This window comes from Schistocerca americana, chromosome 4, assembly GCF_021461395.2.
Source record: "Schistocerca americana isolate TAMUIC-IGC-003095 chromosome 4, iqSchAmer2.1, whole genome shotgun sequence".
In the NCBI taxonomy this organism is placed as follows: domain Eukaryota; kingdom Metazoa; phylum Arthropoda; class Insecta; order Orthoptera; family Acrididae; genus Schistocerca; species Schistocerca americana.
The window spans coordinates 221,823,865-221,847,828 of record NC_060122.1 but is presented as its reverse complement, the minus strand read 5'-3'; the positions used below and the strand labels follow the sequence as shown (position 1 = coordinate 221,847,828).

General features: G+C 40.5%; 1 protein-coding gene across 2 annotated transcripts in view; it reads right to left on the bottom strand.

Annotated features, from left to right (window-relative positions):
• Window positions 1–23,964, bottom strand: part of LOC124612248 (hepatic leukemia factor-like) — a 620,183-nt gene that overhangs the window by 5,520 nt on the left and 590,699 nt on the right. For both annotated transcript variants that reach the window (XM_047140323.1, XM_047140324.1), the window contains 3 exons: window positions 16,366–16,750; window positions 9,207–9,310; window positions 3,396–3,533 (listed from right to left, as the gene is read on the bottom strand). In XM_047140323.1, coding sequence (XP_046996279.1) covers window positions 3,396–3,533; window positions 9,207–9,310; window positions 16,366–16,750 — 627 coding nt within the window. The remainder of the gene's footprint in view (window positions 1–3,395; window positions 3,534–9,206; window positions 9,311–16,365; window positions 16,751–23,964) is intronic.

Sequence of the window (23,964 nt, the reverse complement as noted above, 5' to 3'; positions counted from 1 at the left end):
CACTGAGGTAAGTGACTTTGTCAAAGGGCAGATTATTATTATTATTATTATTATTATTATGCAGAGTCTGTGAATGAGTATATTCCTTTATGAAGGTCTTGTCAACAGTCAATCAAAGCAACAGTCACAATTCTAGGGACGAGGGACGAGAGAGAGAGAGAGAGAGAGAGAGAGAGAGAGAGAGAGAGACTGACTTTGGACAAATAATGGTATGCATGAAAAAAAAATCTACTTCAGAAATCATGTAAGCTTTTATGATCCACCAACAAGCAAATAACTTACTGGGCATGACTGATAGTTCTATCCATGGTCTGCATGTTCTCAGAGGGGCTTGTAGGTAACGGAAATGTCAAGTTATAGGTCAGCTGATTTCACTGTTTTGGAACCTGCACATTATAGACTTGTAAAATGTTACTGAATTTACCTCAAAAATTAGTACAATATCCAAACTAGCAACTGAGAATGTTAGTGTCTTTGACACAATGTGACAAGATAGAAAGAGTGAAAGGCTGGAGTCCTACTTCACAAAAAATGAAAGATTGAAGAAGTGAGAATATGTAAAGTGTACAGAAACATACAGAGTTTGATGAAATGTAAGGGCAGGAGAAATGCCATAATGGTCATCATGTATCATGACTACGCATTTCTAGAGGAAAATTCTAAGAATGACATCATGCAAAAGCTAATTGTCATGGATAACAACCTGGATGTGGGAGGATAGGAGCTATTACCAGTTGCAAAGCACTCAAATGATCCACAGCAGCAAAAAAATACCACAAAATTTTTACCATTTATTGGGCACTGTAAGTTTCATTATATTTATGTATTTGTTCCATATAAAAATCACAGTAGCAAAAATTACAGAATGCAAGCATCCTCAGTCGGATGCCCACTTTGAAGACCAAAAGTTACTGTCTTATAGACAGGCAATTTTCCAGATTATTTACCAAGCACAACAAAGAAATGTCCAAAAAGAGGGTATGGAGTAACCATCATATGTAGATGTAGAAGATGAGGCTTTCAAAAACAAACATCATACTCATGTGGAAAATGTGAAGTCCCTTTGTGTGCAGCACCACATTTTAAAATTTTCTACACTGAAAATGACATGAAATTTTGCTAACATAAAATGCACTTGCTTCTTTAATACATTCTATTTCACCTTAATCCATTTAAATTTCAGTTCATACATTAAAATCCAAAAATGTGTTTTCATGAGTTAGCAAGGCATATGGTGTGTTATTGCCTGCCTACAGTAAGTGAGAACAACCCAATGAGGCACAGGTATATGCACATAAAGTACCCACTTAATCTTTGTGCTGGCTTCCAAAATTATCACCCATTTCTGGTATAGAGATGAGGCATCAGTAGTATTTGGGTAACACTAATTGCATATTATTGGAACATCTTGAACTTACATAATATTAGTGACTGGACAAATTTTCACTCTCATGTGGAAGTCATGTAGAAACATGGACAATGGAAGTCTGTAGGTGGAAATAATTTCCATGCACACAAAAATGGCTATTTTCCTATTTAAACATGTTAGACATTGTGAATGTATGTTCTTCTTACGTTATTAACATCTAATGTATTAAAGGCGTAACATAGAAGTACCAAAATTTACCACGAAGTATAATATACAGTTAATGTGTAAAAAATTGAGATATTTTTGTAACTGAATGTAATGTGGAAATCACATTCACACTCCAGCTGTATGTAAGCACTATAATACATTATAACACATGTCACTCAGTAACTTCCAACTGTTTCAGTTGGGTCTATGTAGTAATCATAGCACTATTTTTTATTTAAACAGTAATCTCCAACTCTGAGCACTAAAACATGTAACTGAATGTAAATCACCTGAAGGTTGGCACAAGCCCAAAACTGGTCACACATTTAAAATCATCTTTTATTGTGACTGGTAGTGGTTATTATTCTACACCTGATATTGTTTCATGTTGTGAGAAATTTGTAAAGCCAAGTTAAATGTGTTGATGGAGATACTGAGTTATAATAGTTACATTAGGACATGAGAATATCGAACAATAAAGACAAAAACAGTGGCTTTGATGAAGTTACAGTCATAATGATAGTAAGAGAAAGACAAGTGTCTTATATGAGACTGTCAGTGGACCGAGGTTGTCCAACACATTTTTCTGAATGTTTTGGTATAAGGGTCATATAGTCTCTGGTAGCTCACTACACAGTAATTACATAAATACAACTTACTCAGTTAGTCAGCCCAGTTACATTTGTTCCTGTGATTACACTTTACCAAGAATGAAAAAGCCTGTAATATGTAATCATTAAAATGTAAAATGACACAAAACACACAATGTAATTGAATAATCCTCAGACTGATGCAAAAATACTATGATGGGATTTCCATAACTATGAGAACAGCTCAGAATCATGCTGTTGCACCTCTCCTCCATTGTATCCAGTAAAACCATACACAATGTGCATATTTGACAACTCCTTACCAGTAAACTTATCCATATTACTGTCTGTCACTGTTAACATACAGCTTACAACCAGAAAAGTAAATCCAAGATGGAACTGAGCTGTAGTGTATGTAAGCTTGATGACAAAGAGTAAAGTGGGCCTTATTACTGCCAGCAGCCAGTATTTTGAGTGAAAGAAACAAGTTTCTTTCTAAACAAGAAACCCAACACATGCTGACAACAATTCCACCATTGTGCCGATATTTTCCATGCCATACAGATACATTAAACAATTTTCATGAAAGCTATTATACTAACCATTCAGGATGTATGTAAATAGTCTCTCCTGTTCACCTTTACTTAAGATACTCAAATTTCATATTTTTCTATAAGCTGAGTGTTGATTACATCATTAGAAACATTACAGTGTTGCATCTTATGTAACTAACAACAGCTGAATAAATATGGATGTTGGCCTAAAAATACTTTCATCAATAAGATTTAAGAAGAGCTGTTGAGAGTGTTATTTAAAATTGAGGCCATTAGGGGCAGGGTACAAAGACTGGTCTGGAGATTCGGCACAGCTTTTTTGAAAGAACCATATGGCACTTGACCAACACAGATAATGCAAGGATGGGGATTTGTAGCCCTCTACTCCTGAATATGTATCCAGAGCCAAAACAACACTGCTATATGACTAGTTCACACTAAAGCATTCAAATATTCTGTTTACATGTTACAGTGAATTTATAATGTTTCTTGAGGTATACAGTACAGTGGAAGGAAAGGCTATTTTTCATTTCAGAGTTGTATAATTCCTGACAGTCTTAACTTTTTCCTTAAACAATTTGGCATTATCTGCTGACTCTGAATGCTTTCATTTTATGTACATAGATTTTCTGAAATTTATTTTCAGCTTGCATACACAGCTAAGTAAACACTCACCTCCTTCTCTAAAAATCCTGCACGCAGTGCTATTTGATTTTCCTTGACACGCCTTGCATCACGAGACCTCTTCGCTGCCAAGTTATTTTTGCGGCGCCGTGCCCAGTACTTCTCATCCTTCATATCATCCGGAACAAACTGAAAGTTAAACAGAAAATTCTATAAAATACACAAAACTGATAGCTGCCAATATAAGAGGTGTTTGTAAACAGAAATAAAAAAGTGATTGCGTCTGTTCTTTTTAAAGAAACTTTTCAATTATAACATTGATTTTAAACTATCATTAGAATCTGGTAACTGTGTGGGCTATTTACAGGTGCTGTGCACCTACAGTTAGTGGTTGGCCTACAGAGCCTGTAAAAAGACGATTAGAAGAATAATGGAGGAAGCCCAAAGTGTGATGTGTTACAAGGATATCATTAACTGCACACTAATAAAGAAAAATTTTTATCATGTATGCAGAAGACCCCACTTATCAGACAAATTATAAAATGAGAGTATTTATCCAACCCACTGATATCAGTGGATATCTAGCATCTGAATATGCTCTTTTCAGAGGTATTCACTCCTCTTTACCTGAACTGTTTACTCCAGGGTTTCTTATAACAGTATACACATCCTGAAGTAACAAATTGTCAGTAGATATTACATAAAGAACTACAAACATATGAAGATTGAAAGTAAGACCTATTATTAACTACTACTCGTTTGTATATGCTTTCTGACCTTCTGACCAGCCATCCTGATTTAGGTTTTCCGTGATTTCCCTAAATCGTTTCAGGCAAATGCCGGGATGGTTCCTTTGAAAGGGCACAGCCGATTTCCTTCCCCATCCTTCCCTAACACGAGCTTGCGCTCCGTCTCTAATGACCTCGTTGTTGATGGGACGTTACACAACACTAAACTAACCTAACCGCCTGTAATCTGGGATACAAAATTTCTGACAGAGAATTTTATTATACGTAGTTATTTCATGCCAGCCGTTAGAGGGGTTGGCCTGGGACCAAAAACGATAATATTAAAAAGTGCATTGTAGATATTTTTACATTACAACCAAAAATAAAAAATCGAAGTTAGCAATGACATATTGAACTATCCCCTCTGCAGCACTGCAGAAACTCATTGGCCACGTAAGTTGAACTCTACTTGTTTGCATATGTTAGAACAAGCAGTCAAATTTACAGCACTGTCAGTACTATCCTTACATGTGCCAGCAAAAAGCATAAAATAATGATAGTAGCACTTGGCACAGTGGACTTTGATGCTCAGGATTTGGAAATTTACATCTAAAAGTTTCTCTACTGATTCTCACTGAAGCTCCTGTGAATGTAATCTGGGATACAACATTTCTGACAGAGAATTTTATTATACGTAGTCATTTCACGCCAGCCGATAGAGAGACTGACCTGGGACCAAAAACATCTAGCCTGAAACGATTTAGGGAAATCACGGAAAACCTAAATCAGGATGGCTGGTCAGGAGGTCAGAAAGCATATACAAAGGAGTAGTAGTTAATAATAGGTCTTACTTTCAATCTTCATATGTTTCTAGTTCTTTATGTAATATCTACTGACAATTTGTTCCTTCAGGATGTGTATACTGAGAATGTGTATACTGAGAATGTAAATCACAAAAACCCAGAAATGTTTGGATCTCTGGATGAATGCAGTGACTGTGAGATGGAAACTACTCAAAATTTGTCAAGTAATCCATATTTTCTAAAAGAGGTACAATAGTGCTTGAGAGGTGCTTGGGTTTTGGATGGGATGGTGTGGTGTTTAACTCCACAATATCTTAATGAGGTGGCCACTTGTAATCTTCTGATGCAAATGTGCAGAGCTGTAGTGGCTCACCAATGGCTGTGAATTGGCTGTTACGTCTTCCTACAATTGTACCTAAAGATAACAAGCAGCTATCTTGCTCAAATAATTGTCAGTTTCCATAACAATGTCTGACACAACGTCAGAGAACCTTTCATGCAGTTTTTATGTCAAAAAAGCTTCAAGAATACAATAGTATTTATCACTGACACATGTGCTAACAATTATTTTCCTTTGTGGAAGGCTCTTGCTATGTTAAGTACTCCAGTAAGCCACAAGGGAATTTTCTTTTTAAGCAAACAGTAAGGTGGGTTGAGAAATGTGTTATTGGTCTGAGATGAAGGAGAGAAAATATGGCTTAGAACCGGTTGTAAGGAGGAGAGTCTGTAGTTGGAAATAAGTGGCTACCAAATCATTTGTTATGTAGTGGTGACAGATTTTACATCAAGATACATTACTTTGAATGGCTTGCATAATTTTCTGAAAATGTAAATAGCTGTTTTCACAAAAAGTAAAGATTACTAAGGTAGATGTATCTTGTCTTTACAGTGAACATTTTAAATTATGATAGTTGGCAACCACTGTGATCATCTAGGTGAAATGGAAAGAGCATATAAACAGTTTGTACAGCCACTTCTAACCTCTCATACTGAGACTGGGAACTTACAGTGCAAACCATATGATAATTGAGAGTTGCACACTGGGTAATATATAAAAGATGTAGTGGAAATAAGAAGGCATCAGAGGATAAACTAATGACTAAGGCTTGCCTTTGTAAAATACTGGGAAGTTGTATGCTTTATTTGATGACTTTGTGGACCCTTTGTGCTACTTAGCAGTAAATGGGAGGCAGACAGTGTCAGAAGAGGAGAGGAAGAGCACAGGACAAAGTCTTATAGACTCTGCACAGAAAATGTACTGTATTTTAAGGAGAGAGACAGCTCCAAATTCTCATTTAATAGGTAACTTTCAATTGATATAAAATGCATATATTATATTTATTATACACAGTCATGTTCACACAAACATTCTGCTCTCCTACAATTAGTAAAACAGAAGACACCATATTCTGGACTTGAGGATAGAATGGGAAGCTTCTGTGGAAAGCAAATATTTATGACTTCCTGCAGAAACTGAACATTACATTTACTTTGAGAATATTCATCACAGTTCACACCTCTAGCATCATGAAACCTGTTTACTTTTCATTCTTTCATTCCTTGATGTTATGTGGGACCATATTTTGGGACAAGCCAGGGCAACAGAAAGTGAGCCACTCATCCTACTAACTTATTAATTTCAAAGGTATATGAAACAGGCAAAATACCCTCAGAGTTCAATAAGAATATAATAATCCCAATTCCACAGACATGCGGTGAAATGTAGAACAAGTGAGGCAATACTGACCCTAAGACTTATCATAGAAGACAGGTTAAGGAAAGGCAAACCTACATTGATAGCATTTGTAGACTTAGGGAAAGCTTTTGACTGGAATACTCTCTTCAAAACTATGAGGGTAGCAGGGGTAAAATACAGGGAGTGGAAGGCAATTTACAATTTGTACAGAAACCAGACGGTAGTTACAAGAGTCGAAGGGCGTGGTAGGAAAACAGTGGTTGACAATAGAGTGAGACAGGGTTGGAGCCTATCCCCCATGTTATTCAATCTGTACAGTGAGCAAGCAGTAAAGGAAACAAAAGGAAAATCTGTAGTAGGAACTAAAGTCCAAAGAGAAGAAATAAAATCTTTGAGGTCTGCTGATCACATTGTAATTCTCTCAGAGATAGCAAAGGCATTGAAGAGCATTAGAATGGAATGGACAGGGTCTTGAAAGGAGTTTGTAAGATGAACATAAACAAAAGCAAAACTAGGATGATGGAATGTAGTCAAGTTAAATCAGTCAATGCTGAGGCAATTATGTTAGGAAACAAGAAACTTAAAGTAGTAGATGAGTTTTGCTACTTGGGCAGCAAAATAACTGATAATGGCCAAAGTAGAGAGGATATAAAATGTAGAGTGACAGTGGCAAGAAAAATATTTCTGAACAAGAGAAATGTGTTCATCAAGTATAAGTTTTACGAAGTCTTTTCTGAAAGTATTGGTATGGAGCGTAGCCATGTACAGAAGTGAAATATGGGCAATAAACAGTTTAGACAAGAATAGAACAGAAGCTTTTGAAATGTGGTGCTACAGAAGAATGATGAAGATTAGGTGGGAAGATCAAATAACTATTAAGGAAGTATTGTACAGAATTGGGGAGCAAAGAAATTTGTGGTGCAACAAGACTAGAAGACGGAATCGGTTGGTAGGACATAATCTGAGACATTAGTACTGGACAGAAGTGTGGCGGGTAAAAATCCTTTAGAGAGACCAAGATATTTATACAGTAAGCAGATGCAGAAGGACGTTGGATGCAGTAGTTGCTCAGAGATGAGGAGTTCATTAAAATCATGGTACATCTACTCACTTATGAGATTTGTAGTTAATAACACACTTTTATAATGAACAGTAGTATCCGTTCTGTGAACACGAGACAGATAAATTATCTTTGTGCTGTAAACTTACTCTCAAATACTATTTACATAATATGCAGCACTCTGGAACATACAGTTTCTATGGCTTTCCATAAAAGTTGGAGGTTGTTCTTGAGAAACCACAAGTTTACAAACACAAGCTAAAGTAGATCCCCTGAATTAGTTGTGAAAGCGTCTGTGTGCACTTATGAGGTAGACTTTCACCTCACTATAGGTGAATCTCTCTCTCCTTGAAGTCTGAGTGACCTATTCTTCCAGTTCCTCTCTCCTCCCTGAGGAAGAAACTAATAGTCCTGAAAGCTAGGACACTGTCATACACTTTTCTTTTGTATGTATCTGTAATTAATACTCAATATTTTGTCTCCTGAAGATAAGAACCACCAGAAGTTCTGTCTCATAATTTAATAGTTTTCTCAAATGAAAAAATCTTTTTATATTAAGGTTCTCCTTGGAAAACTATTTGCTTAGAAATGAATTATTGCTCTATTTTCAGTCACTTGATACCACTTTAACATTCAGTGTAGCAGTATAATAATGGACTGTTATTTGTTCTGACACCATTAAGAAAAAATCCTGTCACCCACAAGTGCATACCGGTTAACGCAATTTTCGATGCACAAAATTAATAACATCTAGTCATTTCTACTTTTATGCTAGCAATGTGCCCAAAATGATCTGCCATGTGTCTTGATATTGTTACACTTGCAATGTGCTTTTCACTTGAATTACTTCTGTTGAATGTAACTACGATGGAAGAGAAATAGAATTAGCTGCAATTTGCACGAAGATGCTACGAGATGAGACGGGCATCTGGATGCCCTTTTAATGACTTTACTTATGTCTTGGCCACTTATTTTTCATAGTGTGGAATGTTGATGAAAAATAAAAGTGTGGTCAATACATAAGTAAAGTTATTAAAAGAAATAGAATTATTTACTATAAGCTTTCTCAGCGTCTATGTCATTCTATTTAGCACTTTATTTGCCAGTTTTGTCTGTTTGTTTTCTCCAAGTGTACTGGTGCATCTATCTATAATGCACAATGAGAAAAGATTCTTATAGTGCTTTTTTATTTTGGAAAAAAGGTAAGAGATTAGTGTATAAAGCTCATATGACACTGTTTTCTTCTTGTGTAGTGTTTCCGCGTATCTGCATCATCTGGCTGAGGCACAGAATAGAAAAGAGACAAGGACCTGCTGGCTCACCAAAAGTCTCATTTCAACTAATGGAACAAAACAAAACTCTGTTTAACTCCCAATTGTTAGAGACTTCATTACTATTGTACTTAGATGCATCTAGGGGCTAACTTATAAAGTTTAACAATTTGCAACATTGTCCTACAAGGACTTTCCTGTTTCTCATTTGGTCTTAAAAATTAAGAGCATTCGAACAACAGTGCACAGTTTTGGCACAACGGAAAAGTAATTTGTTATTAAAAATGCACATATTTACAGGTACCTGCTTTCTGGACTTCTTGATCATTGGTTGTGGTTTCAGCTCTTCGTCCGAAAAGGCTCTCGTCCGAGGATCGAAATCACGACCAGATGACGCCAGGGACAGTGCTGAGGACAAAACTAAAAGTTTGAATTGCATAAAATATTAGTAACATGCTGATGCTTAACTTTTAAACAATAATATCTTAAACTAACAAACTAAAATTATGGAAGATAGTTATGTAAGTGACCAAATTGGCGACTGCCCTGTGTACCACGATTGTTTCTACAAATTTTCCATGATTTTGTATTTCCACCTCACAAGCTTCAAAATGCTAATTACACCAAAATCTGAGTGTCATTGTTTTCATGTTTGCATTCCTTCTAAATGTAAGTGGTACCTCTGGCTTCAATTTCACTCTTCAGACTATTTTGGCTCCCTGAATACCCACGAATTCTAATGTAAAGTTCTTACTCTAGGTCAGCTTAGCAAAATGAAACAAACTACACACAATTCCACTTAACACACAGACAAATGTAACACAGCCATATCATCACACATTGCTAATTTGTTGCATGTGATTAATCAAGCGCATATGGGAGATTTCTTGGTAGATTAAAACTGTGTGCAGGATGACTGAACTGTAAAGCGATTAAACAAACTAACTGACAGCACAACACAACAGTAACTACGTAATTGTCCTATATTATTGTAGGACCCACATATTATTATTATTATTATTACTTGGTGGCTATGATCAGACACGAAACATTGCAAGTCTGCAATCACCCAATTTGTGTCAGTTGAGAGACGATTTACAAATAATAAAAATAGTGCACTCATTTTAACTTGGTTGATTTTACAAGGGGGTGTAGGGGGGGGGGGGGGGGGAGGAAGTGGTGCAGAGGAAGCATAATCTGTAACAAGTGCCTATCCTCAGTGTGGATAGTTAGCTTTCTTTTATAAGAAGGAGTTGTAGGTAGTAGATGCGCACTATCATTGTATAAGAAAAGGTTCTTAGAAGTAAGCAGTAGAAGTCATCTCATCGACTCATTATTTCGTGATTTAATAAAACACCTACAAAAAATAAATATCACTTATTTCCATCATTTTTACAAATAAAAATGTTCAAAGGAAATTCTTTTTCATTCTAAAGCTTAGTCAGGTGCTAAAGTTGATGGGGACTGGGGGGGGGGGGGGGGGGGAGGAGGAGCAGATACTAGCTAATATCTGGTTACTGTTAGGGGTAACGGACTCAGAGAAGTTGGGAGCCAGAGATCAAGAGTTATTTAGGGTTGCTGTAAATAAGTTCTTAGCCCACCAGTGACACCATACTTTGAATATACGGTTCATCTTGGTCTCTTCAGAACTACTTGCCTTTTTTTCAAATATTTACTAGCATAGTGGGCCAGAGAAATTCATATAATAATGAAATAGGAGTAGTGTGCCAAATCGACTACTCGAAGTGCGTGGGCCTATCGTACCTTCATGTAAATCAGTAAACAACCACGACGCGAGTGCGACGTCTGTGATCTATAGATTGTGCGGAAATCTTTAAATTTCCGAGGGTGGTGCAGCTGCGCATGCCCAGAGACGAGGGACTATGGCGGTGTCTAACATCGGAAGTTATAACCTATTCTCCTCGAGCTCGATCCTACTGTAGAATTATTTTGTGGTTTCGTGTCTTCTTAATCTTTATTATGTTGTTTGCTTTGTTTTCGAGGCACGCTTAAAAGTTAATTCCTACTAGCGTTTCCTAAAAGAGAGGTGAATATCTGAAGCAAAAAGTTATTTGCATTTCACAAAGAAAAAACTTACATTACACAAAAATAAGAACGTAAATAGATAAAATATTTTAACGAAAATTATTGCAAAAGTTAAAAAGTATGAAAGATTGGACGAGAGAAATAATTTTCGTTGTTATTTGCCACTTTGCGAGAAAACAAGATACAAAGGATACGGCAAAAAGGCGCTATTTACTGCGGTCTACGTATTGTCTGATGTGTTTGCAAGTATATATTTTCTTGAGCAAATAAATGTATATGTTCTGAAATGTTTGGATGACGCTTTTCCTATTCTTTCAGTTCTCAGGAGTGAGAGCAATTTACCACACGACCTATGACAAGAATTTCCACTACGAATTCCACTTCGGTCATTAATAAACTATATCGTTATTGATTGTTCCTAGATTTTGTAACTATAGTCCCTCATAACCTCACTTTCTCACTGTCAGTACGGGAATAAAACGGCGGGGGTGGTGCAGTAGACGCAACACGACTGACCGTGTAAAAGGGGCACAAGAAAATCAGCGTTATGAAGTCACAAATCTCATCACCATTTCACGTTCAGGTTCGGGTCCACAGCTCCTGTGATAGGACCTCACCACCTCCGATTTAACTGGAGATTATTTATCACAGTTAAACTCTGTAAAGTTATCTGAACTGAAGATATGTATGCTACATCCAGGTCTACCGTCAATTCCGATCCCAAGTCTCCGTGCGGTGTGCAGTGCAAGTGACAATCGGTGACAGAAAAAGCACAGCTGAAACCTGGCCTGAAGGTTGTCTACTTTCTTCACTACTTTATCAATGGTCCTGTCATGCTCTTTATTGTCGTCATCCGAAAACTTAGGAAGATTTCTGGAGGGAATTGCACAGTTTATCGTCACATAACAAGAGTCTCTCGCAAGGCAAAAGGCCCTCCAAAACTGCAGTTTTCGTAGGGTTTATAGCTCAGATACGACTTCACAAGTGAAGCCTGTTTTACACAGGCGACTTGCTGTTGGAAATCGACTTACTCGTTGTGGATGCGCGTCGCATATTTATGTGTAAATCAGCAGCTAGCCACATTGCGAGTGGGACACTGGCTTCGATGGACTGTACCGAGAGTACGCTGGAGACACTTGCGCATGCACAGGAACAGGGGACCAAGACGTCGTCTCCCAAAATCATAAGTTAAACTAATTTCACATCTCACTGTTGTTATAGTAATGGAACTGTGCTTTTGTGTCTTCTTAATGCTTATGTCTGTTGTTTGCTTTGTTTTTCGTGACAAACACCAAACCCTGCACAAGCGCCTGATATTTTTCCTATTACTGTTCTCACATAAGAGACAGATAAAATATCTCAGGCAAAACAGTATTTATGTTTTACAATACCTGGACAGAGAAAAGGCATACACTATGCATACCTAACAACGTAAATAGGTAAATGTTTTAATGAAAATTGTTTCAACTGTGGAAAATACAAATCTAACAAGAAAAATAATTTTCTATGTTATTTGGCATTTTGAAAGAGAAAAAAGCTACACAGGATAAAGTAAAAAAGCGCTACATACTGCCTTCTCAATATGTTTTGACGTGTTTGTAAGTATATGTTTTCTCGAGCAGAGACACGATGTTCCGAAGTTTTTGGACGACACGCTTCTTATTCGCTCATTTCTCAGTAGCATGGAGTATTTACCATACGAAATTTGTCAAGAACATCCACGAGTGTGCATCTTCATAGTTTCGCGGCACAAAGATTGTTCCACAAAATTTCGGTCGTGCAGCCGCATAAATTCTACTTCTTCTAATATTTCGGCTGTATACCGTTCAGCTGTGAAGAATTTATGCGGCTGCACACCCAAAATTTTATGGAACAATCCAGTATGAGTTTTGTTTTTGTCTTTAATAAACGCTATGATCATTTTTCCTACACTGTTGTATTTAGATACTTTCCTAAAAAGGACGGTACCTCATAAACTCACTTTCACTGTTCAGGTGCCAAACCGCACAGCATACAGCTCTCTCAAAACATGCAAATTTTTATTCAAGGTGTCCTGCAGCCTGTATAAATTTAGTGAATGACATTGTCTGTATACACACAGAAAAGGCTGCTTGTTTTATTGTTTACTTTTATTTTACCTGGACCGGTATCTGGCTACATGCCCCATGTTCGGCGGTCGTATATATGTGTGCCTTAACAGAATTTTTGTAGTTTTTTAAAAATTTGATTTTACTTTTCAACCGGTTTTTAGCACATCCTCGTTACGTTGTGGATGAGACGACGGGCTTTACATTGCCCACTCGTAACAACGGACTCTCACAAGGCGAATACGGTAGGTGCCACAACCCTATTTTCCAGAAACTTCTTTCAGTGGAAGAGGGGCAAAAAGAAAAACGATCAAGTGTCTCAGCTTACTCATGGATACTCGACCGTTTCTGAGAAAATGACAGGCAAAATTTTTGAGACATTTTATATGCCTTTCAGGGCGTAACTAGCTTTGTTGAAACTTTGGCACAGTTGGTAGCATGGCGGCTTCATAATTTTGCGCCCCGTGTTCGAAACCCAATTATTGCTTTCATTTTATTTTTTTCTTCCTCATTTCATGTGCGTAGAAGGCTACTGCACGAATGTTTCCTAGCAAATTAGGGGATACAAGGGCGTCGTATTAATTGTAAAATTTCAACTGGGTCTCACAATAAGTGTCATACATTTATTATATTATACAGGGTGTTACAAAAAGGTACGGCCAAACTTTCAGGAAACATTCCTCACACACAAATAAAGAAAGAAACGCTTAATTTCCATGTTAGAGCTCATTTTAGTTTCGTCAGTATGTACGCTCAATGAAGCACGTTATCATGATTTCATACGGGATACTCTACCAGTGCTGCTAGAACATGTACCTTTACAAGTACGACACAACATGTGGTTCATGCACGATGGAGCTCCTGCACATTTCAGTCGAAGTGTTCGTACGCTTCTCAACAACAGATTCGGTGACCCATGGATTGGTAGAGGCGGACCAATTCCATGGCCTCCACGCTCTCCTCAACCCTCTTGACTTTCATTTACGGGGGCATTTGAAAGCTCTTGTCTACGCAACCCCGGTACCAAATGTAGAGACTCTTCGTGCTCGTATTGTGGACGGCTGTGATACAATACGCCATTCTCCAGGGTTGCATCAGCGCATCAGGGATTCCATGCGACGGAGGGTGGATGCATGTATCCTCGCTAACGGAGGACATTTTGAACATTTCCTGTAACAAAGTGTTTGAAGTCACGCTGGTACGTTCTGTTGCTGTGTGTTTCCATTCCATGATTAATGTGATTTTAAGAGAAGCAATAAAATGAGCTCTAACATGGAAAGTAAGCGTTTCCGGACACATGTCCACATAACATGTTTTCTTTCTTTGTGTGTGAGGAATGTTTCCTGAAAGTTTGGCCGTACCTTTTTGTAACACCCTGTATATGTGTGTATGGCCCCTTCATGGCTGTTCGCTTTTAAGAAGTAATTTGGGTATGATGTGTTTCCCTTACTCATACCATCATGAGGGCAAAACCAGCTGCGCAGATCAGAATCGATTGAATACAAGCTTCATAGTGCTCTGCTAGTGCCGCAGAGACTGGCAGGAACGGCGGTTATATTAGTCACCGGGCTATTGGCTGATGTTGTCTCACAGCCTTCTCTGCTCTTGTGTTCTTCATCTTCGTGCCGGCGCTTGTCGATAGGCCGGAACACAGTCCATTCCGCCGGCCGAAGTGGCTGTGCGGTTCTAGGCGCTGCAGTCTGGAACCGCGAGACCGCTACGGTCGCAGGTTCGAATCCTGACTCGGGCATGGATGTGTGTGGTGTCCTTGGGTTAGTTAAGTTTAACTAGTTCTAAGTTCTATGGGAACTAATGACCTCAGAAGTTGAGTCCCATAGTGCTCAGAGCCATTTGAACTATTTTGAACCACAGTCCATTCCATGTAAACACAGCCAGCTTTCAAGGTGCCTTGTTGACAACTCGAGTCCATGGCTTCGTGGGGTCTGCGCCACAATCGAACCGTACTTTCAGCTCTCACCAACTGAAGTCGGGTCTCATCTGAACGGGCCACGAAATTCCAAGCGGTTTGTGTCGAAACGATATGGTCAGGAGCCCAGGAGAGGCGCTGTAGGCGATGTCGTGCTGTTAGCAAAGGCACCCGCGTCGGTAGTCTGCTGCCATAGCCCGTCAACACAAACTTTCGCCACACTGTCCTAGCGGATACGTTCGTCATACGTCCCTCATTGATTTCTGCAGTTATTTCACGCAGTGTTGCCTGTTGGCGCTGACAGCTGAACGCAAACGCCGCTGCTGTCGGTCGTTAAGTGTGAAGGCCGTCGGCCACTGCATTGTCCGTGGTGTTCCCGGCACACTCTTGACACTGTGGCTCTTGAAATACTGAATTCCGTAACTATTTCCGAAACGGAATGTCCCACGCATCTAGCTCCAGCTACCATTCCGCGTTCAAAGTCTGTCAATTCCCGTCGTGCGATAGCGCAACGGCCAAAGTAACTGGCAGGGAATGGGAGAACCTGGGTTCGAAACTCGAAGGAACCTAGTGGATGTTGTTCTTTTCGTTTGCATTTTTCGATATCTCAATTGATAGGGACAGGAGGGTTATAAGCCAACCGCGCGTCGCTTGTTTACAGCGAGGCACGGGACAGAATTCACGCGGGGAGAGTTATGTTGTCCTGGTTGCCTCTTCGTCATATTATAGTTGTGAACCTGGAAGAGTGAAGGTGTCCAGCACGAGCCTTATAGAAGTCAATCGGAAAGAGTGTAGTGATTTTTCCATCGTTAATGTGCATCATGAAATACGTTTTGTGAATGAATACAGTGTTCTTCCGTAAGTAACATGACGAGTACTGTATGTAGTTTGTAGTAATTAGCTCGTCTGTTTATGCCGTAGTAACTATTTATTGTTTGTTGTGTCACATCTTTCAGGTGCATAATCTGAATAATGGAGGATGTACACCCTTCGACAAGCGCTGTACCATGTGGGTACAGAGGCGGCTGTTGTAAAAGTTTCTTTCCTCGATTTCTGGAAATGTTTGCGTTTGCAGACCCCATACCTGATGATGAAAATGCTCTGTTTACAATTATCCATCGATCCCTCCAATTTTGAGTCGACTGCTCGTCATAACGTTTAGGGGTGATTTTCTCAAAATTGTGGGGGTGTTGACCCAAAATATCATTGAGTCCTTCATTTTAGGCTGTACACAAGCGACCTGCCAAATTTGAGCCGAATCGGTGGGCCGTGTCTGAGGCCTTCCCCTTGTCAGTGTAGTAGTGGCACAAGAAAGTCGCTCGTGTGATGCCAGTTTAAAAGAAAGTGTATAGGCCCCGTGAGGTGGGCTAGATAGCAGCAGAATAGCAGAGTGCGGTGCTTACTTGAGTCGGCCGGCGACGGCGGGTTGAGCGGCTCGGTGTCGGGCGTGCGCGGCTCGCAGGGGCTGGGCGAGCGCTCGCGCTTCGCCACCAGGTCGAGCGTGGGCGCGGGCCCCGGGCCGGGCGCGACGGCGACGGCGACCACGGGCGCGGCCGCGGGGTGCGCGTGCTGGTGGGGGTGGGGGTGCGGGTGTGCCAGCGGGTGCTGCGGCGCGTGGTGCGGCGCGGGCGTCGCGGCGGGCGGCGCCGGCAGCGCCTGCTGCGGCGGCTGCGCCTGCTGCTGCGCCTGCGACTGCTGCTGCTGCTGCGCCTGCTTCAGGTGCTGCGTGCCCGGCAGGCCCTCCACCGGGATGCCGTTCTCCGACAGGAACTCGTCCAGGTCCACGTACTGCCGACACCGCACCGTCCACACTCGTCAAACACCTACTCAGGCTATCAACTGCTATATTAGCTCTTTCCTACAGGATAACAATTATTAAACTACACTACTGGCCATTAAAGTTGCTACACCAAGAAGAAATGACACGATAAACGGGTATTCATTGGACAAATATATTATACTACAACCGACACGTTATTACATTTTCACGCAATTTGGGTGCATAGACCCTGAGAAATCAGTACCCAGATCAACCACCTCTGGCCGTAATAACGGCCTTGATACGCCTGGGCATTGAGATAATCAGAGCTTGGATGGCGTACTGCCCATGCAGCTTCAACATGATAACACATTTCATCAAGAGTAGTGACTGGCATATTGTGACGAGCCAGTTGCTCGGCCGCCATTGACCAGGCGTTTTCAGTTGGTGAGAGATATGAAAAATGTGCTGGCCAGGGCAGCAGTCGAACATTTTCTCTATCCAGAAAGGCCCGTACAGAACCTGCAGCATGCGGTCGTGCATTATCCTGCTGAAATGTAGGGTTTCGCAGGGATCGAATGAAGGTAGAGCCACGGGTCGTAACACATCTGAAATGTAACGTCCACTGTTCAAAGTGCCGTCAATGCGAACAAGAGATGACCCAGACGTGTAACCAACGGCACCCCATACCATCACGCCGGGTGATATGCCAGTGTGGCGATGACGAATACACGCTTCCAATGTGCGTTCACCGCGATGTCGCCAAACACGGATGCGACCATCATGATGCTGTAAACAGAACCTGGATTCATCCGAAAAAATGACGTTTTGCCATTCGTGCACCCAGGTTCGTCGTTAAGTACACCATCGCAGGCGCTCCTGTCTGTGATGCAGCGTCAACGGTAACCGCAGCCATCGTCTTCGAGCTGATGGTCCACGCTGCTGCAAACTTCGTCGAACTGTTCGTGCAGATGGTTGTTGTCTTGCAAACGTCCCCATCTGTTGACGCAGGGATCGAGACGAGGCTGCACGATCCGTTACAGCCATGCGGATAAGATGCCTGTCATCTCCACTACTAGTGATACGAGGCCGTTGGCATCCAGAACGGAGTTCCGTATTACCCTCCTGAAAAATGGCTCTGAGCACTATGGGACTCAACATCTTACGTCATAAGTCCTCTAGAACTTAGAACTAACTACTTAAACCTAACTAACCTAAAGACATCACACACACACCCATGCCCGAGGCAGGATTCGAACCTGCGACCGTAGCAGTCCCGCGGTTCCGGACTGCAGCGCCAGAACCGCACGGCCACCGCGGCCGGCTTACCCTCCTGAACCCACCGATTCCATATTCTGCTAACAGTCATTGGATCTCGACCAACGCGAGCAGCAATGTCGCGATACGATAAACCGCAATCGCGATAGGCTACAATCCGACCTTTATCAAAGTCGGAAACTTGACGGTACGCATTTCTCCTCCTTACACGAGGCATCACAACAACGTTTCACCAGGCAACGCCGGTCAACTGCTGTTTGTGTATGAGAAATCGGTTGGAAGCTTTTCCTCATGTCAGCATGTTGTAGGTGCCCCCACCGGCGCCAACCTTGTGTGAATGCTCTGAAAAGCTTATCATTTGCATATTACAGCATCTTCTTCCTGGCGGTTAAATTTCGCCTCTGTAGCACGTCATCTTCGTGGTGTAGCAATTTTAATGGCCAGTAGAGTATATAAAAAAACATGTAAATTAGTTGCAAACTACGGCGTGCACACAGTTTATCCAACATGTAAACGTCACTGCAGATATTCGGATTTAGGTTATGACGTTTGATGTGCCTCAATTAATAAAATATTCCGGGCAATTTTGTCGTGGTCTAAGGGATTTCCCTTTAAAACCCAACGTTTCGTCCCCATCTGCAGAGGACGTTTTCAAGGTGGATCGTAGCTTTGTTGAACGCCCGATTCTGTAGCGAGGTAGGGTGTGAACCAGACATTCAACAACGCTACGATCCCCCTTGAAAATGCCCTTCGCAGATGTGGACGAAACGTCGGCTTTTGAAGTCAAATCTCATACACCACGGCCTAATTGCCCGGAATATTTTATTTGAGAATTCCTGTCGTGAAAGTTTACACTTTACAAAAAGCTTGATATGTCTTTGATCACTGGCGATAATGTGGAGCACAAGAATAGCGAAATTCTGCTTGACCTGCTCAAGCGTCGGAATATCAATGCTGTCGCTGACCTCCTGAACGGCTGTCTTAGCTCAGCAATGGTTTTCGGGTTACTGCTGTACGCCTTGTCTCTAATATAGCCCCACAAAAAGTAGTCGCATGTGTTCCAATCCGGAGAATATGCCAGCCAATCGAAGTCCATGCCAGTGGCCTCTGGGTACCCCAGAGCCAGAACGCGGTCCCCAAAATGCTCCTCCAGGACATCAAACACTCTCCTGCACTTCGATGGGGTGAGCTCCATCTTGCATGAACCACATCTTGTCGAAATCAGGGTCACTTTGGATAATGGGGATGAAATCATCTTCCAAAACTTTCACGTACCGCATGGTAGTCACCATACGATCGAGGAATAACGCACCGGATATTCCGTGACTGGACACTGCACACCACAGAGCCACCCATTGAGGATGAAGAGACTTCTCGATCGCGAAATGCGGAATCTCTGTCCCCCAAGTGCGCCAGTTTTGCTTATTGACGAACCTATCAAAATGAAAATGGGCTTCGTCGCTAAACCAAACGATATTCACATACTAATTCCCATCATACCCCGCGGCCAACCGTGCAGTTTGAACGTCCTAACGCAAATCTTTCAAAAGTTATGACGATTTTATTTCATACAATTCAATAATTGTGACCCTGTAGTTGTCTACAGTCTGGTTAAATGTCAATCGTAACAATGCATCACGATGCCTTGACCACTTTTATTGCATTTTATGTAGTGATGTAAAACTACCGTAAACGACTACAAGGAAGCATATACTATGGTAGTATTCCTAGTAGCTTTGGTCAGTTAAGATCATGCCTGCATTACCTGTGTGTTATGTGTGTTGCGTACCTATCAGGCGTTACCTCATAAAGATCGCTTTCTTTAAGCGGGCATGTTTACGTGCACCAACTGACATCAACCTGTGCCAGTGACCGTTCACATGGGCGTGATTTTCAATCCAAGAAAGTCCAGTTTAGCTTTTCGACACGGCGCCAACTGAATTGATACAGCATGTACAGGCATTCGATCCGTGGCTTTAATTGCAATTCAAATAGTTACAGAACGCTTGAACAGGGATGAGAAGAAATGAGTTGCGAGCTTCTATAATGCTAATTACTGAGTTGGAAAATGAGGATGAAGCATTTTTCATTGAACACACGTTTTGAATATTTACTGAGACTCATAGACACTTCTACTCAAAGAAAAGATTCTCTAGTACGGGATGCTACTCCTGCTCGTCTAAAGTTGCCTAAATGTATCTTGCTTCAGGCGATTCATTTGCCTCACTGCAACATACTTACTACATCCCTAAACCTACAATTTCCAAGTTCATGGCCGAAGTTCTGGATGCAATGTATGAGGCATTAAAAGTTCTTCATAGAGTTCCAGAAATTGCACAGTATACTGTAATGGCCACTTTTTTGTCACGGCCATTGTATTTCAGACCTCGGAAACTGAATCTGTACGATGTCAACTCTCGAACGGACGAAACCAGACCATTCGGGATGAAGAGCCATCTCGCAAAGACGACGAAAAAGTTGTGCGGGGAATCCAACATGCGCAAGTAAATGGACCTAGCTTCAACTTTCATTTCTAAGTGCGCCAGTTGCGACGACGTGCGATTTTGGGGGTCCACACGCGCATCTTTACGTGTTTAAGTTAACGTGCGCCAACGATACGTTTTACGTATGCGATCAGTGTCTTACCGGATTCCCCTAAAAACCGGAAGCAGTAAGCCTCTAGAAACTGAGTGAGGATGCATGGACGGCTGCGTAACCTACGAAACACTTTTGTTCTACATCGTTGTCCTCCTGCCTGTTACTTAAATATAAACATTATTCATAGCAAAATTGAACTTGCCGATGTTCATTTCGAGTTTTATTCGAAAATTGTTGATTTGTAACGTGAAACGGAGGGATGTTGTAGTAAAAATAAAGAAAACAATACAGTTTTATCATACAACGCTAGAAGTGCAATTTCCACAACAAAAAAGTTAAAATAAAAAACCTCAAAACGAAAATATACCGAAAACGTCGCTTCAGAACTTCTCCAAACTTACGTAAAATGAGTTTATTGATAAACAGCTTTCGTATTTATCAGTAATAGCAGGAAACGCTTGCCTCTGATCATGATGAAGAACGTTCTATTGAGCAAAAAGTAACAACAATAATTATATATATCTGTTCATGTTAACTGTACTTGCATCAAAAGTAATTCTTTGGTTACATAAAAGCGATCAACTAATTTTTATTACTATAAAGTGCAATTTAATTTATCTAAGAAAATAAAATTGAAGTGGTCAACATTATCTTGAGTACTTGTTTGACTGGTGCATCAATGTCGAGCTCTTAATTTTAGCTATTAGAATACTTTCTTGAACTTACGCTCCACAGTCATTACATACGTAGCGAAACAATCAAATGCTGCTGGGATCAAGTCATTATCCAACCTGTGTAACCCTACGGTGCACCTGCTTCGTATGTCAAAAGCAGTCATCGTGAATCACTTAATACATTGTGTTGTATTGTCTGTTTAAATATTTTAGCTACCTATTTAAACGATGATTGATATACACCACCTCCATATTAAGTAGTGATAGGGATGGCGGTTATCAATGAAACATTCGGTTTCCAGTTATATAGTTTTTTTTTTTTCCAACGCTAGTTTAACCTGAGCGTTAAAACCGCTTAAAATAACTGTCTTCTGAATTAACTTATTTTCGTTTTTTTATTCCTATTATTTCCTGTAACAAACATGAATATCGTATAAAGATCGAATAATTTGGCTCCCTTTATTTCAAGATACATGGAATCAAAATATTTAGTAGGCAAATAAAACAGTGCGTCCACCCTTCGGTGCTTTTCTCGAAAAGTGATATATGGTTGAATACTACTAAGAATCACCAGTATTCTCCTACTGAATCTAATTTTCTGAAACTCTGCTCAGAAATCATATTTTGATCGAGGATCATACCGCTAATTGGGCTTTAGGAACAGTTAGTGCTAAAGGGTGAAAACTGAGTTTGAAGTACTCTATTTTTCGGGTTAATTTGTGCGTTTTCAAAAGCTGCAACCAGATAAATACATATAATGTAGACACAGACAACACAGGAGCTACTTCCTACTTTTGTTGTCATCTTTGAATGAACTGTTAAGTTTTAAGTTAGTTTTCTCCTTATATGATGTCGCAAATTTCTTGTGTCTCCTACCGCTGTTAATCTTTTAAAGAAAATGGGACATTGCACTCCGTAAAATAACATCCAGACTAGGAATGGTGCCATCAACTAATACAACTGATGTCCGACGATAACAGCGAGAAACTACCATATAGAAAAGAGGGGCCAAGTCTCGCACACTGCATGCACACGCGTACCATCCAATAGGCCATGTCAGAACACTGCTGTACCAATCCGTATGCCATTTTTTCGTTGCTCATTTCTGTCTTTTGTTATTAAAATAGCACTGAACCATGTTCCCATTTTCTATAATAACGCAATATTTCAATAAGCAATGGAAATTTCACAAATAAAAATTACTCGTTTTTTAACTAAAGTCTAAGAGCAAAACAATTTAGCATTGTTGTGCCTAATTGATATTTCTTTTTTGCCCAATCACAAGCCAAAAATAAAAAAACCACCTGTTGTAACCTACACCAAAAAATAACGAAAAGTACCGGTTATTTTGAACTGAAAACCGATGTCTTAACCGGTCGGTTTTTCCCATCCCTTCGCAGTAATGTGTCCCCTAATACATGCTTTTTACTATTAAACAAAAGGTCCCAGGAAAAGCAATAAGAGATACAGAATTATTGACCAAGTTAAACTACATATCAAATAAATATCAGTTCGTGACTTTTGTAATTAGACGGCTACCCTATCGAACGTCTGTCGCTGCGTTTGAACTTGAACACATTATTCATTTGCATCGGTAAGTATATAATGGATGTGACATTGACCGTAGACGCAGTGTAGGTAACGACATGAGTGAGGTAATAAGGGAATTAAAGTGGTAACTGAAGGCAAGTCATATTTAAAATAACAAATTACAATTATGTGACGACGAAACATAACACGTACAGGATAATTTCCGACTGCTTGGCGATAAATATTTGAGATACTCGAGAGCGAGAACGTTTCTGAAGGAATAAAGTAACGTTTGTTATCTGCAAGTGAAGGCTCTGCTCAGTCGTTCAGTTAATAAATTACACGTGGACGATTGATCAGTGACGTGTTTCCCGGTTTGTAAGTACGGCTGCCAGAGAGTGCGCTGCGCACGCTCTGAGCAGGTGGCGTCGAAGCGGTAAAAGACTGTCCTCGCTTCATTAAACAGCCTTCTGGGACTACTGCCGCGTCATCTTAAAAAATACTAGAAGCCTAGAGTACTAAAATAACCGACGTTTCGGACGTGTTGCAACAGCCCTTTCAGGGCGTAGACTAAGATAGACACCGGCCGAGGAAGCCTACGTACTTGCCCTCTGGTTCGGGAGGAACAGATTTTCAGTACCTGGTGGCCAAACACACCTAGACTTTCTGCGATCTGCTTTACGACCGCCGCTAGTTCCCTATAAAGATTAACCAAATCTTTACTCCTATGATCAATGTTATAGACTACAGAAACCCCTAAATTATTTTCAGAAGTGAATATTTCAGGCAGCTTTAGTTTTCGAATGAGAAATGTATACCAGCCGATCAAAAGTACCTGGACACCTGTTAGTGAACAATAATAATATGTTACATAGTAATTATCCAAAAGGATGGGTACAGCACTTATAGTTCGGTCTGCAGTAAGTCACTGGCTTTCTTCTGTCAATTATTGCTTCTTTCATGTGTTTCACTGATTTGTTCTTCTTTCATGTGTTTCACTGAAAACATCAAGTTGCACCGGGGGTTAAAAGTCCACGTTAAACTGTAGCTCCCCCTACAATTGACTGGCTAAATCCGTTCAAAGATCGCAGCCAGATGAGGGGATCCTTAAGGTGGGTGGCGAAGGGTACTTTTGTACCACTGTTCCTTACTCTCATCGCTAA